This window comes from Fundulus heteroclitus, chromosome 2 (genome assembly GCF_011125445.2).
Source record: "Fundulus heteroclitus isolate FHET01 chromosome 2, MU-UCD_Fhet_4.1, whole genome shotgun sequence".
Classification (NCBI taxonomy): domain Eukaryota; kingdom Metazoa; phylum Chordata; class Actinopteri; order Cyprinodontiformes; family Fundulidae; genus Fundulus; species Fundulus heteroclitus.
Window position 1 is genome coordinate 33,041,630 of NC_046362.1, and position 16,945 is coordinate 33,058,574.

A 16,945-nucleotide genomic window follows, 5' to 3' on the forward strand; every position below is an offset into this window, starting at 1 on the left:
AACCTTGAGTGTTTTATTTATTTTAACACCTCTTTTTGCTGTAATCTCAATGTGAACCAATGATTTTTGTCTTATTAAACAATAGAAGATTTTCAGGAACAAATGTTTAAAATGCTTTACTGAGTCTGGATCACATCTTGGAGTTTCATTAGATGCTCTGAAATCACTTCACTGGCTTCCTGTTTGTAAAAAGATAGAATTCTATGTTTTGGTGTTGGTTTATGAGACACTTCATGTTCTTGGGCCTAAATATATTTTTGTAGATGCCTCAGGTTGTCAGAGACCCGTTTACTCAATTACTCAAGATTTTGTGTCTATGCTTCTCAGCTCTGGAACAAACTCCCTGATAACCTGCGATGAGCAGAAAATGTTGGCTCCTTTAAATTGGAAATGAAAACATTGCTACAGCCATAGATTACTTTATCAACTAGCTTCAATCCTGATTAAGCTTTTTATTTTTGACCAATCTGTATAATATGATTGAATTTAACTTTGTAAAGTGCCTCGAGATGACATGTTTCATGAATTGGCGCTTTATACCGGTAAATAAAATTTAATTGAATTAAATAGAATTTGCTTTAAATATGTATTGTAGCACTTTGTATATTTCACGGAATGCTTAATTTTTTAATTAATAATTTAAGGTGCATATTTGTTCCTTTAATGAAATTATTTCTGTAATAGGCAATAGAAATATCTGTGATAGACTGGCGACCTGTCCAGGGTGAACCCCGCCTCTCGCCCATTGACAGCGTTAGGTAGGCACCAGCACCCCTGGAGGGATGGAGGCCATACAAGTATACACTTTGTTTAAAAGCCATTAAAGTTTGAGATCAGTTGATCAAACCTCTCACCTCCTGCAGCAGCCGATATCGACCCTCCAGCTCTGTCACTGTGTTGGATCTTTCGGCCAGCTGCTTCTGCAGTTTGATCATTGACGTGTTGCTACTGACGTGCGACCTGTGAGGAAAGCAGGCTGATTGCATCCACCGGCTCAGACTGCAGTCAGGGCAACTCTTCTCCACGAAGAAACAAACCTGAGAGTGGAGGTTTGCTGCTGTCGGGCCTGCAGGAGCTTCTCTTCGAACTCCTCCTCCTTCCTCCTCAGCTCCTCCCTCAGCTGCTCGGACACACCTTCCAGCTCCTCCACGCGACTCTGCTGAGACTCCACCACGTTCTCGCTGAAACACCATTTAACACCCAGTCATTTCAGCACACAGGAGACGTTTCTGTCAACGTTTTCAAATAACAAAACACTTCAAGTCATACCATTTTCAGTCATGTTTGTAGATATTGATCCTGTGTTAAAATGCTTCACAGACAAAGACTGAAAATTGCTTTTGATTGAGAGCTTCATGCCACTGCCAACGATGGCCCAAAGACAGCCGTGGGTCACAGTTTACCTGAGATTAAGTGACAGAGCTGCTGGTAAAGAAATTAACGAGTGGGTTTGCGACCAAGAGTAAGACTAACTAAACAAAGCTGTGGTAAACACATGGACACACATCTATCTACAGAGGATAGAAAAAGAAACATGGGCAATATTGCTGTAAAGGAAAGAGAACTTACAGGTTGCGGATCTCAGCCCTGGCCTCCTCCAGCAGGCTGTGTCCGTAACGAGGCAACTGGCCAGTCGGAGGTCTCCCACCTCCTTCTAAACTCCTCATACCTGCAGTAGACAGATACTGAATGACTTTATGATCCTGAACCGATTCAGATGGTCTGAACTGAACGGATTCAGATGGTCTGAACTGAATCGATTCAGTTGGTCCGATCTGAACTGATTCAGATGATCTGAACTGAACGGATTCAGATGGCCTGAACTGAACGGATTCAGATGGTCTGAACTGAACGGATTCAGATGGTCTGAACTAAACCGATTCAGATGGTCTGAACTGAACCGCTTCAGATGGTGTGAACTGAACCGATTCAGATGGTCTGAACTGAACCGATTCAGATTGTGTGAACTGAGCGGATTCAGATGGTCTGAACTGAATCGATTGAGATGGTCTGAACTGAACAGATTGAGATGGTCTGAACTAAACCGATTCAGATGGTCTGAACTGAACCGCTTCAGATGGTGTGAACTGAACCGATTCAGATGGTCTGAACTGAACCGATTCAGATTGTGTGAACTGAGCGGATTCAGATGGTCTGAACTGAATCGATTGAGATGGTCTGAACTGAACAGATTGAGATGGTCTGAACTAAACCGATTCAGATGGTCTGAATTGAACCGATTCAGATGGTCTGAACTGAATGGATTCAGATGGTCTGAACTGAACGGACTCAGGAATCGATTGAGATGGTCTGAACTCAACGGATTCAGATGGTCTGAACTGAACGGATTCAGGAATCGATTGAGATGGTCTGAACTGAACGGATTCAGATGGTCTGAACTGAACGGATTCAGATGGTCTGAACTGAACTGATTCAGATGGTCTGAACTGAACCGATTCAGATGGTCTGAATTGAACCGATTCAGATGGTCTGAACTGAACCGATTCAGATGGTCTGAACTGAACGGACTCAGATGGTCTGAACTGAGCGGATTCAGATGGTCTGAACTGAATCGATTGAGATGGTCTGAACTGAACAGATTGAGATGGTCTGAACTAAACCGATTCAGATGGTCTGAATTGAACCGATTCAGATGGTCTGAACTGAACGGATTCAGATGGTCTGAACTGAACGGACTCAGATGGTCTGAACTGAGCGGATTCAGATGGTCTGAACTGAACAGATTGAGATGGTCTGAACTGAACAGATTGAGATGGTCTGAACTAAACCGATTCAGATGGTCTGAATTGAACCGATTCAGATGGTCTGAACTGAACGGATTCAGATGGTCTGAACTGAACGGATTCAGATGGTCTGAACTGAATCAATTGAGATGGTCTGAACTCAACGGATTCAGATGGTCTGAACTGAATGGATTCAGATGGTCTGAACTGAACCGATTCAGCTGGTCTGAACTGAGCAGATTCAGGAGCTCCAACAGGTAAAAAAAAACTTTTGGAGCTGCTAATAGTCTACGGCATGTGTTTGTCTTTAAATAAATTGGATCCATCCTACGGCAGCCTGGACTCACTTCTCTGACGTGTCGGCGACGGAGATGAAGAATCATCTCTGTGCTTCTTTAGGCCAGAGTTCACCCGGGGCTGCACATGCTCATACTGCGGCTGCCTCCGGCTCTGCGAGTTGAGGATCTGCTGTTTGGCCACAAGGAGGCGCTGTTTCAGCCTCTCGTTCTCAGCCTGCAGCCCTCTGACTTTCTCCTGGAGTCCTTCCACCATCTCCTCCATCTCCACATCTCGAAACCGTGAGACAGGCTGTGCTACACCTGCAGCCAGCTGCTGCATCCGCCCACGGTCCTTCACCAGCTTCATCAGCTTTGTGCCCAACCTGAGGGGGATGGGCAGAGTCAGCGAGCGTAAGAGATAAAACCCAATTATCAAGACTTTTAGATGGTCTAACAGGCAGAAAAAAAAGCGTAAATACATTCAGTTATTATTTTACATGGTCCCTTTATGTGGAACAGAGTCAGTTGAAAACAATAACAGATTAAACCAAACCTGTTTAATAATAATAATAATAATAATAATAATAATAATAATAATAATAATAATAATATAGTCTATTTAAACGTGCTTTTCAGAGCACTCAAGTACATCAAAAATCCAACAAATCCAACAAAATCATGACAAAATAAAATGTATGCATGGGAGATCAGTCTCAGTTTGGAGTGTGTGTCTCACTTCTTAATCTTTTCATCCTGCTTGTGGGCGTGCTGTTTGAGCTGCAGCGTCTCCTCATGGACACGCAGGAATCGGTCCTCCAGCTCCTCCCTGGACAACTTCCCGACGTTCTGCCGCTCCCGAGCGTGCTGATGCACGGACAGATCTTCCAGGAGAATCAGTAAGAACGCTTTTACCAATCACAGATATCAGCCCGGGTAATAAAAGGTTTCAGTAAACAGGAATAGAACATGTTGGAGAGATCATTGAAAATACCAACACGCTTTGATGTAAAAGACACGCGTCACACACCTTGTGGAGCATCAGCTAGTCGGGATAGGTTGACAGTCATGTCTCTGACTGGGAGGTCTGTAGCTGTCTCATCGAGGACGTAGGACATGTTTCAGCCTGAAACTAAACACAAACTTCATCGAACCCTCAGATATCAGCCACAGGCATCATTCAGCTGCAAACCCTTCAAGGAAATTTCAAAGAAATCTCAAAGTGCTACAGAGCAGAAGGCTAAAAAACAAACCCCAGGATAGAATGGGAATTAAAAACAGCATTTTACAATCACCATTAACAGAATGACACAAATAAAAATCACAATAACGTTTCTAAAGGGCTTCTTTAAACAAGAATGTCTTAAGGCCAAGGTTTACAAAGCAAACAGCACAAATGCAGCGCTGGGGTGAGCAATTGTCGTACTGCTTCTTGTTATCTGGATTCTGCTTTTAGCGGCATAACAATTTTAATTTATTGCAGCAACAACAAAGTCTACGCTTATATTGATGTTGACATACCCCAAAAACTAAAGTTTTTAGTCCATATTGCCCATGCCTAAATTGCTTAAACCTGTATATGTGGTTCAAAAGGTGTGATAAACGCAAACAATTGAGTTTTTTTTTTTACCACTTAAGCCTCTTGTTATATAGCTGAGACTTCTCAGCATGCATTCAGTATGGCTGCTTTTTTGCTTTGATGTATTGTGCTTTAATTTCAATAAAATGTTCAATAATGACAGGGTTTTTCTTTTTTTGTGTGTGCTAAATCCTGATTATCGGGCGGAGTTTTTTTTTTATAGGTTGGAACAATACCAAGAAATAATACTGACATGTCATCATTCATTGAATCCGGACAGACTTGTTTAATGAGGGTTAGAAATGTAGATTACATCAGTTTGAAATAGCTGTAACTGTGGACTGAAATACAAACATCAAACAATGTAAGTATCTGCAAAACAACTTTACGGTCTCACTTAGTTAAAAACTGAATAATATTAACGTGTTACAGACAGATTCTCATAATATAAACAGCCCGCCCCAAGTCTGACTTCAGGGAGCTTTGAAAGTTGAGCTTTATCAACTGTTATTAAACTTAGCACAATAAATAGGGATATTTGTATTTCATTAAACTTTCTTGTAACATTTCTGGACATGACTATTTATTTATTGCCATAGAAATGGTGGCACATTTGTAATAAATGGATTTGTAGGTTGAAACGTGAGTTGAGTATGTGGGTTGTGCTGATGAAAAACATTACAAATCATTAATTCATTCATTTCAGTTCATTCATTCATATTCATTCATGGATGGACAGACAGATGGAAGCAGGTTTAGATGTGGATGAATGGAGCTATGGATTAATTGATGCAAAACAATGCATTATCGATGCAATTCAAATAGTTTTCCATTATTTTTCATACCCTGATCTGTAAATAATAATGAAATTCCAGCTGGATGCGGTTTAAGCCTTGATACCTCTGCTATAATTAATGACTTATTTCGTTGCTAAACCCCCAGGCTGACAGCAGATGGGAACTTCTGTTTGACAGGGATCCTGAACTATCTGAGCAGTTATTGCTCTGTGGTAATGCAGAAACAGGTTTATTTAGAAACTAGTTTATCCCCATCATCAGACTGAAGCTAACAGCTGCCGAAGCTAACAGTCTCCATCGATCAAATATTTAAGAACCTATTTGACCTTTTTTGACACAAATAAGTGTGTCGTTTACTATAATCTACAATGTGTAACATCTTTTGTACTTTTTGAATGTCTCTTACCTTTAAAAAACACTTTATTCCGTTCAGAGTGACGGTTGCTACTGAAAACCTTTCATGTCGCTATGGCGCAAGGACGCATGCGCAGAAGAAAAAGCCTTGTGGGAATTGTAGTCCTTTTTCTACAGTTACGGCTCACGGCGTTTGTTTCTTGTGTTTCATTCTGTTTTAATTGATACAGTTGGATTTTAGAATAGAAACAGTGATGTTAGATTAGCTAAAGCTCTTTAACGTGAAATAGAAAACTTCGGCTGACAATGCAAAAATGTTGTTTTTCTGTTTGTTGATGATTTGAATATTCATGCATCCCTTTATCTCCTGTGATTTTCATCATGTTTAAGTCATGAGAGCCTGACAGTTTTAACATGCATATGTGAGCAGTGTGCTGCAGAGGTGCCATATCGCACAATTTTGACAGGCCGGCTGTCAGACGCGTCTCATGAATCTCCGATGGATATAATTTTGCATCCTGAGATGAGCAATCTAGCTGGAAAGGACGAGTTCTCTCCACACGTCAGACTTCACTGGGCCGTGACACAGTGTGCTGCAACCTTTGACCCCTCCCCTCCTCTGCGAGCTAGCGGCCGCCTGGTAACGCAGTGAAATCTGTCAGGGAGTTGGTCTGGCGTTCACATTCATGATGCCCGCCAAGCTGGTGTTCAGCAGGCCATGCCAGCATCCTTGCAGCAGCTGTCAAGTGCATGATCTGATGGGGCATGCAGGACCTTCGTACAGTCATCTCTACCTCCGTATTCTAATTTAGGCAGATTTCCCCAAAGCATCAGGCGTCAGGCAGTTTATTCAGGTTTACAGAGAGCAGAGAGGCTGGTCTGTACATGTTACTTTTCAGGGCAAGTGGAAGCGCATAATGTAGGTGTATGTCTGCAGGTACTGGTGCCTGTCAACAGAAATGCAAGTGTTCCTGACCTCAAACAGAATAAAAAATAATGCAAGACGTACACAAGACAATTAGAGATAAAAGTGCATCAAGTTTAAAAAATAAAAACTACAGACATGTAAAAAGTGTCCATACAGAGATGAACACAGGAGGAACGCAGATGTACAGTTCCTTCATCTCCGGGCTCCGTCCCTTTTTGAGTTCAATGTTCAGTATATCAAAGCGTTTCCAGGTTAGGACTTGCTTAAATAGCAGCAGAGGAGCAGCGTCTTTTCTTTGGCTTTGTTTGGTTTAGTGTTGTATATTTTTCATGAAAACTTTCATGTATGAGAGGGTTATCCCAAGAAACCTACTTAGTGGAGTTGTATCAAAATTACCATTTTGTGAAAAAGACTACGGCACTTTGAAACTACTCTCACAGGATGTAAGTGTCACATTTCATCACAACTACATGTTAAATAATAATAATCTCATCATGCCTATTGTCATTGCAACATGAAATGTCATTGCACATGAAATGTTCTCTGCATTTAATCCATCCACTTGGGGAGCAGTGGGCTGCCACTGTGACCCCACTTTTTTGGAAATTATGAGACTAAGGTTGTACAATCAAAAGAATAAAGTGATATTTTTGTAAGAACTCTTACAGAACATTGCAGTCTTCTCTCTGGGTTAAAAAAAGAATTTGGAGTCTCTTGTAAAGGTACATTTTGATGTCACTTTCACAAATAAGTAAATGGACTGAACTTATAAGGAATAGAGAAATAAGGAAATGCTAAATCTTTTTAGCACATATTTAGTGCGTATTTTAAGCTTCAGTAGAGCTTAAAATACTTTTGATTTCATGGTCAGACATATGCAGAAAAATGTTTTATCATTTAAAGTTGCCTTTATATGTTACCCTACTATATCTGATGGTTCTGATCTAGAGTTTGGAACTGCAGTTTCAGTCTTACTTTTACAACAATCGTAGATTCGATTTTTTTTATATATATATATATAAATCATTTTGGGATGCAATATTACAGTAGCACCCTCATCTTCTTTGAACTCCGTTATCACATTTCTTAGAGATCTCTGAAATATACCCAATGCAACACCAGGTGGCAGCTGTTGAACGTCAGAGGAGCTGAATTTTTTTTGCCCTCCTCCTCGTCTTTAAGGAGGACACTCTAATCTGTCTGCTCATGAGGACACACTCAGAAAGCTGCATTGGTATTTTTTTAGATTTTGCATATTAAAACAGTTAATTTATTCTGTGTATCTGATATCTAACAGGAAATAATGCAAAAAGAAATCTCATGATTTAATGCCACAGAAGGTGGCACAAACAGCTCATCAGGTATAGTTGAACAAAATAATATCACTTAAAATAGTATTAAACATATTTATTGTCATTACAACATGCGTTCCAATTAAATTCCTCCTCTACATTTATCCCAACCCTGAGGGAGCAGGGGGCTGGGGGGCATTCTGGGGCTGAGGGTCTTGCTCAGGGACCCATAGTGGCAGTCAGTGGGCGTTGAACCAGAAAACTTGCAACCTCACTCGGACACAAGCATGACATTAACGTGTTCCCATACACCACTCCCCTCTAACAATAGTAAATAGTAAACTGTGAATGTTTCTTTCAAACCAACACTAAAAACTTTAGGTAATGTGTCCCAAATGTCCATAAAAGTGTAAAATAAGGAAGATTAAAGCAGAAAATTAATGTCAGGCTGCAAGGATTTGACAGGAATATTCATACAACCAGAAGGGATGATGGGTCCTCCTCTGTCCAGTGTTGGACAGAGGAGGACCCGTCTGACTGACTTCATCTCTATATATAATAAAATAAGGGGTGGGGTGGGATGGGGTTGAAAATAGCTCTGTCTCAAAAAGAAATCTAACCAATAGATGTTAGAATAGGCGACAATAAAAATATTCTTGATCTACGTTTGATCCTTGCCTGTGGTTATGAAATATGCATCAAGACTGAATAAACAGATCCTGGACATAAACAGCTGAAATGAGCTTCAGCGTGGATGGATGGAAGGATGGATGGAAGGATGGATGGATGGAACGCAGTAAAATGTGTTTTTCTGAGAAAGTTTTTGCAATATGTCATTTGCTACCTGTCTGGCTTTCAGACAATATGAGAAGGCAGAGATTAGATAAAGAGCAATTACTAAACCAACAAAGACAAGTACAACAAATGCAAAAAAAAAAAATTGAAAACAAAGGGAAAAAACTTTAAACTCTACCTTCTGTGAAAACCCCATCATTTACTCATTTCAAAAAGGCAGGGCTGTAGAAGAAGCGGATGATGCTACTGGACTTGACTGGCCTGCAGCCCTGACCTGTTCCAGTGGTGATTGTTGATGAATTTAGGAACCAAAAAATGGGACAACAAGCACATATTTTTGGACAGCGTGGGACCAGTTGGCAGGAAGAAGAGGAAAGAAACAACACCTGGGACTGTTCAGGGCTTGATATCGTCAGTGACAGAAGTGGTACGAAAAGAATTGGGGACAATGGAAAGTGAAAAAAAAAAACCGGCACTTTGTCAAACGAACCAAACCTGTTCAATCCCTCGCCTGTGGTGGAGCTGCACCAAGAACCACAGAACAAAAGAGGAAGGTCAGCAACACAGCACAACTTCCTTTTACACGAAAATGTGAACAAAATAGAATGGCAACAGATTTTAGCCGTGTGATTGCCATGCGGTCTTTTGACATGTGTGCCAGACAGGCGCATTCAACAGTGGGCTTAACATGAGCGGAGGACGAGGCACACAGGTGAGACGGAGCCGTATGAGGTGGCAGTGTGCGAGCAGGGGCGCATACACTGCAAAAACGGATCTAAAAATAAGTAAAATGTTCTTAAAATTTGTGTATTTGTCCTAGATTTGAGCATGTATATACAATTATCTGCCAATGGAATGAGTATTTGTCATGAATCAGAGCAGAGGACCCAGAATTCAACTAGACCAGCAGAGGTTCAGTAAAATAATATTTATTAACAAAATCCAAAAACCAAAAAGGGCAGAGAAACAAACAGTCCAGTTGGGCAGACAAGGCAGGAACAGACAGAAACAGGGTGGCTCAGATCTCTGGGGACAAGGGGTCAAAAATCCAAAATTAAACCAATAAACAGAAACTTGCAGCAGGAGACTCACCCATACTCAAACAGACGACCTGGCACTGATGTCTGGTCTCAACTGTTTATATGGAGGTGGAAGCAGGTGAAACCGGTCAGAGATGATTGCAACAGGGGTGGAGTAAGGCAGGTGTGTAGAGTGGGTAATTAGACCAGACATCAGTGCTGAGGCTCAAAACAAGAACAGACAAATCTAAAAAGCTGACAAGACAAGAGGACAGAAACAAACTACACACACAACTTACAAAGAAACAAAATCACTCTAAAGAAAAAACCTAAAACAGAAAATAAAGCTTAGACTAAAACAGATGACAAAACCAGATAACCTAACAGTAAATAAAAACCCAGACAGGACAAAAACTCAAAGCAAGAAGAGAACCTAAAGCAGGAGAGTAAAATGACTCAAAAATAAAACCCGAACAGAAACCAGAATATTACAGTATTTTGACCCCTAAAATAAGATAATTAGACATCCTGCACTTGAAATAAGATGATGGAGATGAGTTGTTTCTTCTTTAAATGCAAAAATCTTATTCCATTGGCAGATCATCTCATTTACCTGCTCAAATTAAGGACAGATACACTCATTTTAAGAAAATATTACTTATTTTTAGTTCTGTTTTTGCAGTGTACAGCTTAACTTAGCTGATGTACAGCAAGATATTTACAATAAATTATTTACTTTATTAGTATTATTGAATTTACAATAGTATTTACCCAGCGTGCCCCCGCCCCGTAGTCTGCTTGTTGCTTTTGGAGCGGCCTCTGGTCTGCTTGGCATTCTCAGATATATTAGAACTTCTCCAGAGTTCACTTCAACCGAGCTTTTGAGGCGGACCCGAGTTCGCTGTTTTGATCTGCATCAGAGATTGATTGCGCATTCATCCTTCCCCCAAAGGAAACAAACCTTCTGAGCAAACGAACCAGAGTCTGAATAAAGTGGGCTAAACAGGCTGGTGTGAATGCACCCGAAAGTTTACCTGTCTTCTACTTTACACACAGGGACTCCTTTACTTCTCAGGGAACAAAACACAATTGACAGGAGGAGATTAAACAGAAAACCTGTGAAACAGGTGGCCAGTAGTGGATACAGTCAAGTACTAAGGTTTATATGTTCAGATGTAATACCATCTGACCTAACCTTGCCTGCAAGCTGAATTCTCGCGGTATTTGTGCGTCCACAAACACACAAGAATCCATCTTGTCCCTCTCCCGTCTCAACCTTTCGAGACTGACCCAAAACGGTTCAGCCAATCACGTTGCAGTACTATTGTTTAAGGCGGGACACACAGCTGTGACGAAAGCAAGAGCTGCCGAGCCCACAGCCAAAGCAAAAAAAAAATAAACCATGGCAGCACAGGAGGACGCACGCGTAGCTGCTGCTATCACATCTGTTTGGTCAGAATCCTTCTTTGAAAGAAGAACAGAAAGAACTATCTTGACCAACGTAAGTTGTTGTGGTTTCTCATGGCGCCTGCTGCTTACAACATTTTCATTTGATACCGTGATTGGCTGAAACCAACCATTGGTAGGTGGGCACTAGGTGCTGCTTCATCCAATCAGCTCGGATAGTTCTGCTGAATCTCTCTCCTTTACCCCAAATGGATTTGATGGGAGCAGACCCAAATTGATAACATGCTGAACGGAGAGTGCTACATATTGTCAGTCTGGCTGGCTCGGTTATATATGCACCACAAGACTTTTCATTCTTCGGCTTTAAAAACAGCGTCAAGGACCGCTTTAGGAGTAACAATCACTCCTACACTGCAAAAACAGAACTAAAATAAGTTAAAATTTTCCTGAAATTAGTGTATTACTACTTTATTTGAGTAGGTAAATAAGATTATTTGCCAATGGAATAAGATTTTTGCACTTAAAATAGGAAGAACTCGTCTCCATCAACTTATTTCAAGTGCAGTATATCTAATTATCTTATTTTAGGGTTAACATTACTCTTGTCATTGGCAGATAATCTTATTTACCTGCTGAAATCAAGGACAAATACAATAGTTTCAAGAAAATTTTACTTATTTTTAGTTCTGTTTTTGCAGTGTAGGTGGCTTTCTGGGGCTCCACCTTTCATTAGGTTGGGCTGAACACAGTTATACAAGTCATAACAATACGTTTGCCAAAGCTGAACGATATTCTCTGTCCCACTCACCCAATGATATAGGATGGGATGGAGACTTTACAGCTATTAAGCATCCTGACCTCTTTCCAAAAGGCATTTTGAGTATTATTTAGTAGCTTTTATGTTAGCAGATGAAATAAAACCGAGGTACAAAATACACATTTTTCTTTGCTGGCTGACAGGAAGTGGAGGTCAAAGGAAATAAAACAGTTTTTTCCACTTTTTCTATAATATATCAACGTTTTCTCTTTTAGCTTTCTATTCTGGAGGTTGAAGTTGTCATTGACAGCCTCTCGTACGCTTTAGGCCTCTTACCGTCTGATCTTGGGAGTAAAACTAAAGAGATTTCATGCTGAAACGTCTTCACTGTCAGGGACACACCGTAAACGTCTTGTGACACTTGTCTTTTCACGAGTCAGGCCTTGAGGCCTGCAGGTATGAGTTGCCTGAGCTCCTGCAGAGACGAGACGTCTTACCTCCCCCCCCAAGAAGACGACAGTCGTTTCGTCATCTCAAGAAATCTGCTCTGCTTTTCATGTGTGCAGATGAGGTCAGCAGGTCATCTTTCTGCTTTTGGTGTTTTCAAGAAGTCTTTTAACTGTGCAGTCAGACTCTTCAGAGACGATCCGCCGCTAAAATGCTTAATCTGTTCCTCCTGGGGATCATGATGGAGGGTTGAAACGAGACAAAAGGTGTCAGTTAAGAAGAACACACTTCAAATCGGAGCCGATTAAACTTTGAAATGTTTAAAACGCTCCCTGCTGAATTGTCTTCAGAGTTAGGAAAGGTCAGCTTGTTTCTGCGGTGAGGACAGATGAATGGTGTTTGTTTACTCCACTGTCAGCGTTCCTCAGTGTTTCTGTCATCTCCTCTCATCTCGCCGTCAGCGCGCCGTTAAAGAGCTCGCTGTGAGATGCGACGACACGCCGGCGAGTCTTACGGGCGAGCGTTCAGGAGGACGACAGGTGTAATTACCTCCTCCGTGTGTCAGGTTGGAAACCCGTCTCCTGTCGCCGCTGAACCAATTACAGCCGCAGCTTTAACTCACTAATGTTTTATTTACAGTCGGGAAAGGGAAGAGCCGGCGCTGATTTAAAGGAACTGTCACAGATAAACAGGTTCAGTCAAGTTTTATATACTTACACTTAAAGGCAACAAACACTGACAAACTGCCAGTAAATATTCAGGTAAACAATAATATTAATACATAACTTAAAGGGCAAAAGAGTTCGTCTTCACTTTCACTTTCACATATTTTTTTGTATTATGGGTTAACACCACCTGTCCATGTGTAGATATCTTAGTTTTTTTTTTATTTAAATCTAATTAATCTAATTTAAATGACTTAAAACTGAGGGAGCTGGTCTTCTTGGACTCTTTTAAAATACCTTTAAATGACAGAGATGCTGTCACATTAACATGTAGACATTTTAACTGATTATTTTTAATTATATTGTAAAATCTGCCACTCATGATGTTTGACACTTTCACTGGTTAGTAATTGTTTATTTTCTATGTGTGGATGAATGTTTGTAACTGATAGACAACCCTGCTGCCTGTCTTGGCCAGGACGCTCTTGTAATGCCGGGCGTACACTGTACGATATTTTCCATCGTTGTACTCAGCAACAGCTCAAACTGTACAATGAAACCTCAGGGTTTAAAAGTCCACAGCTCTCCATTTCTGTTCTTACTGTACGGCCCAACGCTCTGATGCGACCTGGCTGCTCACACTGTACGTTTAAAAACCATGTCAGATATTGCAAAAACGGGTCTAAAAACAAGTAAAATGTTCTTAAAGTTAATGTATTTATCCTTGATTTGAGCAGGTATATAAGATTATCAGCCAATGGAATGAGTATTTTGGCCCCTAAAATAAGATAATTAGACATCCTGCACTTGAAATAAGATGATGGAGATGAATTGTTCCTTCTTCAAGTGCAAAAATCTTATTCCATTGGCAGATCATCTTATTTACCTGCTCAAATCAAGGACAAATACACTAATTTTAAGAACATTTTACTTAGTTTTAGTTCAGTTTTTGCAGTGGACTCAGCCCCATAGAGAGATGGTGCTACTCAGACTCATCTACCCGGAAGCCAAATATCAACAGTAGAAGAAGAAAAAGGTGGAAGTGTCGATGCTCACCGTTAAACATGAGGCTCACTAGAACGAAACGCGCTGCCTTGGCAATTCTATGAGTTGTTGCTCCGTAGTTTGACTCCATGTCACACGTACCGCCGTCACGCTTCTCTCCGCTTTTTCGTTTGAGAAGAAGAAGAATCTACTTGTTTTGCGCGAGTATACTATACTCACTCCATTGGCATCTTATTTATTTGCTCAAATCAAGGAAAAATGCACTAATTTTAAGAAGATTTTATGTACTTTTAGTTCCCTTTTTGCAGTGTAGACTGTTGTAACTCCGCTTGAACAGCAGGACGCGCTCAAGATCGCTCACCATCACCTCACAAGGGCCGACTGAATTTCAAACATGTTGGATTTTCAACCGACCTTCCGATTCCTGATTGGGAGATGGTCGTGAGAAGCTAATCGCCCCTCATTACCCCCTGTGTACGACACAACGCAAGATGCACGATCAAGCTGAAACTCGGCACGACCCAAAAAATTCTCGTACGACTGAAGAATCGCCCCCAAAAGTCAAAGACTTTTCCTGGTAAACTAAAGATTAAATCAGGGGTGTCAAACTCATTTTGGTTGAGGGGCCGCATTCAGCTTTATCTGATCTCAAGAGGGCCACACGAGTAAACTCATTGCAAGATGTGGACTTGTTGTTGATTTTTATATTAAATTAATTTCACTTTTACACAATATATTATGAATAACCTTAGCGTTTTTAAGAAAAGTATGTGCAATTTCAACAATACTTTTACTCAGTTAAACATTTACTTGTGCATTATGCATAAGAAATGATCACAGTCAAAAAACATTTATTCACATTTTTTGGAACTTAAAAACACTGTCATACATGACAAAATACATCAAACAGATAAAAATTAAGAAATGATTTAAATTTTTCCACACCTGAAGCTTAATCTGCTAATTAAAACACAGCGCCCCTCGTGGACAATATAGGAACTGCATATTTTCAATTAAACAAAGTATATGTTTTTTTTCAATAATTGTTTTATCATTCTCTTCCTTTTATCTCCTCTTTTTTTCACCTTTTCTTTTTTTCTTCTTGTTCTTCATTTCCTCTTCTACTTTCACATTGTAGTGTCCATATCATTTGAGATATTCCCCGCATGAATCATAATAAAACTATTCACATTCACAAATCTGTCAGGATTTGGGTTTTGTTTCAGCTGTTTGTTAATTTTGATTTATTAGTTAACTCTCTGGTCTTTAAAATCAGTTTTGGTTTTGGGCTCTTTCTTGTTTGGTTTCTATTATAGCTTGTGTGTGTTGTGTTTAGTCTTAGGTTTAGGTTCTGTATTAGTTTTGGTTTATGGAATAGGTTAGATTTTATTGTAGTTTGATTTTATTTATGTTTCCAGTTCAGTTCTGTCTCTTCCCAGCAATCTGTTTATCTGTCACTCCCCAAACACCAGTTACCAGCCAATCAGATCTGCTCACCTGTCAACCTCCAGTCACTAGCCAATCAGTTCAGTTTCCACCTGTCACTTGTAATTAGTCTTCACTCCCGTTCACCTGCTCACTCCACTATATAGTTCTGCCTCGGTCTTCAGTTATCTGCCAGATCATTAACGAGCCACGGTGAGTTTAGTTCCAGCATTCTTTATTCTGATTGACCTGTTGATGATAACCCGAGAGCCTTTTTGATTCTGAGCCAGCCTGTTCCCTGATCTGTTTTTCCTGCCCTGTCTGACTGATTTACCGGTTTACCGACTAGTTTCTGTCCCATGGTTATCCGAGCTTGCTTTGCCCTGTCTGTACCTCTGCCTATTTTGGACTGCTTTTTGTGTACCGGATTTTGGACTGCCCTTTTGACTATTGAGCCCGCCTGTCCCTGTTTTCATTATTAAAATCCTGTTTTTTGCCTTAACCTCACTTGTTGGGTTTGAATACTGGGTTTGCCTGATTCACGATCATAACAAAATCAAGCGGAGCACTATGGCAAAAGCAGTACTGCTCCACTTGTGAAAGTCAAATCTGATGAGCTCTATTTGGCATTAAGACAACAATTCTCATTGCCACATTGCCAGACAGGATGCTGTAAAGAAAAAAAAAAAAACTTTTTTTTTTTTATAATGATAATGCATTTAGCCACAGAGCCGGACTAAATTGTTCGGCGGGCCGGATCCGGCCCGCGGGCCGTATGTTTGACACCCCTGGGTTAAATCAAAATAATTTCTGAAACTCTTCAAGTTTTCAATTAAAAGATACATTTGAAACGTAATTGTGAACGAGTTGCTATTTTTGTAACCCACTGGACATCAAGGAGGGCAGGAGCAGACTTGGATGGGCAGATGGTATAAATCCAGCAGCCAGTGAATTTTCAGCTGCTTTATATTTTAATTGCTAGAAACTGCTCTGTCTGTTCATTCAAAGCAGACATTTCATCGCACAATACTCAAATCCCGATCATGGTTCACGTTACTGAGGTTTAACAGCCGTCTGGAGGAGAGAGAGAAGAAAGTTAGAGATTGTCAGGTAGGTCTGAGTTCCTGGAGCCGTCTGGAGGAGACAGGAGGAAGGGTGAAGCTGTTCAGGTTAGCTGGTTGTGACTTCCCTCTCATGTGGTTGCCTTCGATCTCCAGGTGGTTGAGGTAGGAGGGAGGCGGCAGGTAGGTAAAGGTAAATGCATCGGCGTAGGAAGCGGGGGGGACGGGGGGGACATGTCCCCCCCAATATTGAAGCCAGGTGGATATGTCCCCCCCCAAAAAACTGTACCGCAAAATATTGGATTTTGAAATTTTTTTAACTAGCGTGCTTTTATTTTGAAGGCGCAGCATCGCGTTACGTCACTGTACTCCCCCTCCCCTCTCTTAACTGCTGA

General features: G+C 40.7%; 1 protein-coding gene across 1 annotated transcript in view; it reads right to left on the minus strand.

The window, feature by feature from the left end:
- Positions 1-5,885, minus strand: part of rpgrip1l (RPGRIP1 like) — a 33,748-nt gene extending 27,863 nt beyond the window's left edge. The window contains exons 1-7 of the mRNA XM_036125607.1: positions 5,802-5,885; positions 4,050-4,151; positions 3,759-3,903; positions 3,092-3,405; positions 1,570-1,669; positions 1,038-1,181; positions 855-960 (exon numbers count right to left, since the gene is read on the minus strand). Of these exons, the coding sequence (XP_035981500.1) occupies positions 855-960; positions 1,038-1,181; positions 1,570-1,669; positions 3,092-3,405; positions 3,759-3,903; positions 4,050-4,137 (897 nt within the window). The 5' untranslated portion in view covers positions 4,138-4,151; positions 5,802-5,885. The remainder of the gene's footprint in view (positions 1-854; positions 961-1,037; positions 1,182-1,569; positions 1,670-3,091; positions 3,406-3,758; positions 3,904-4,049; positions 4,152-5,801) is intronic.
- Between the last annotated feature and the right edge of the window lie 11,060 nt (positions 5,886-16,945).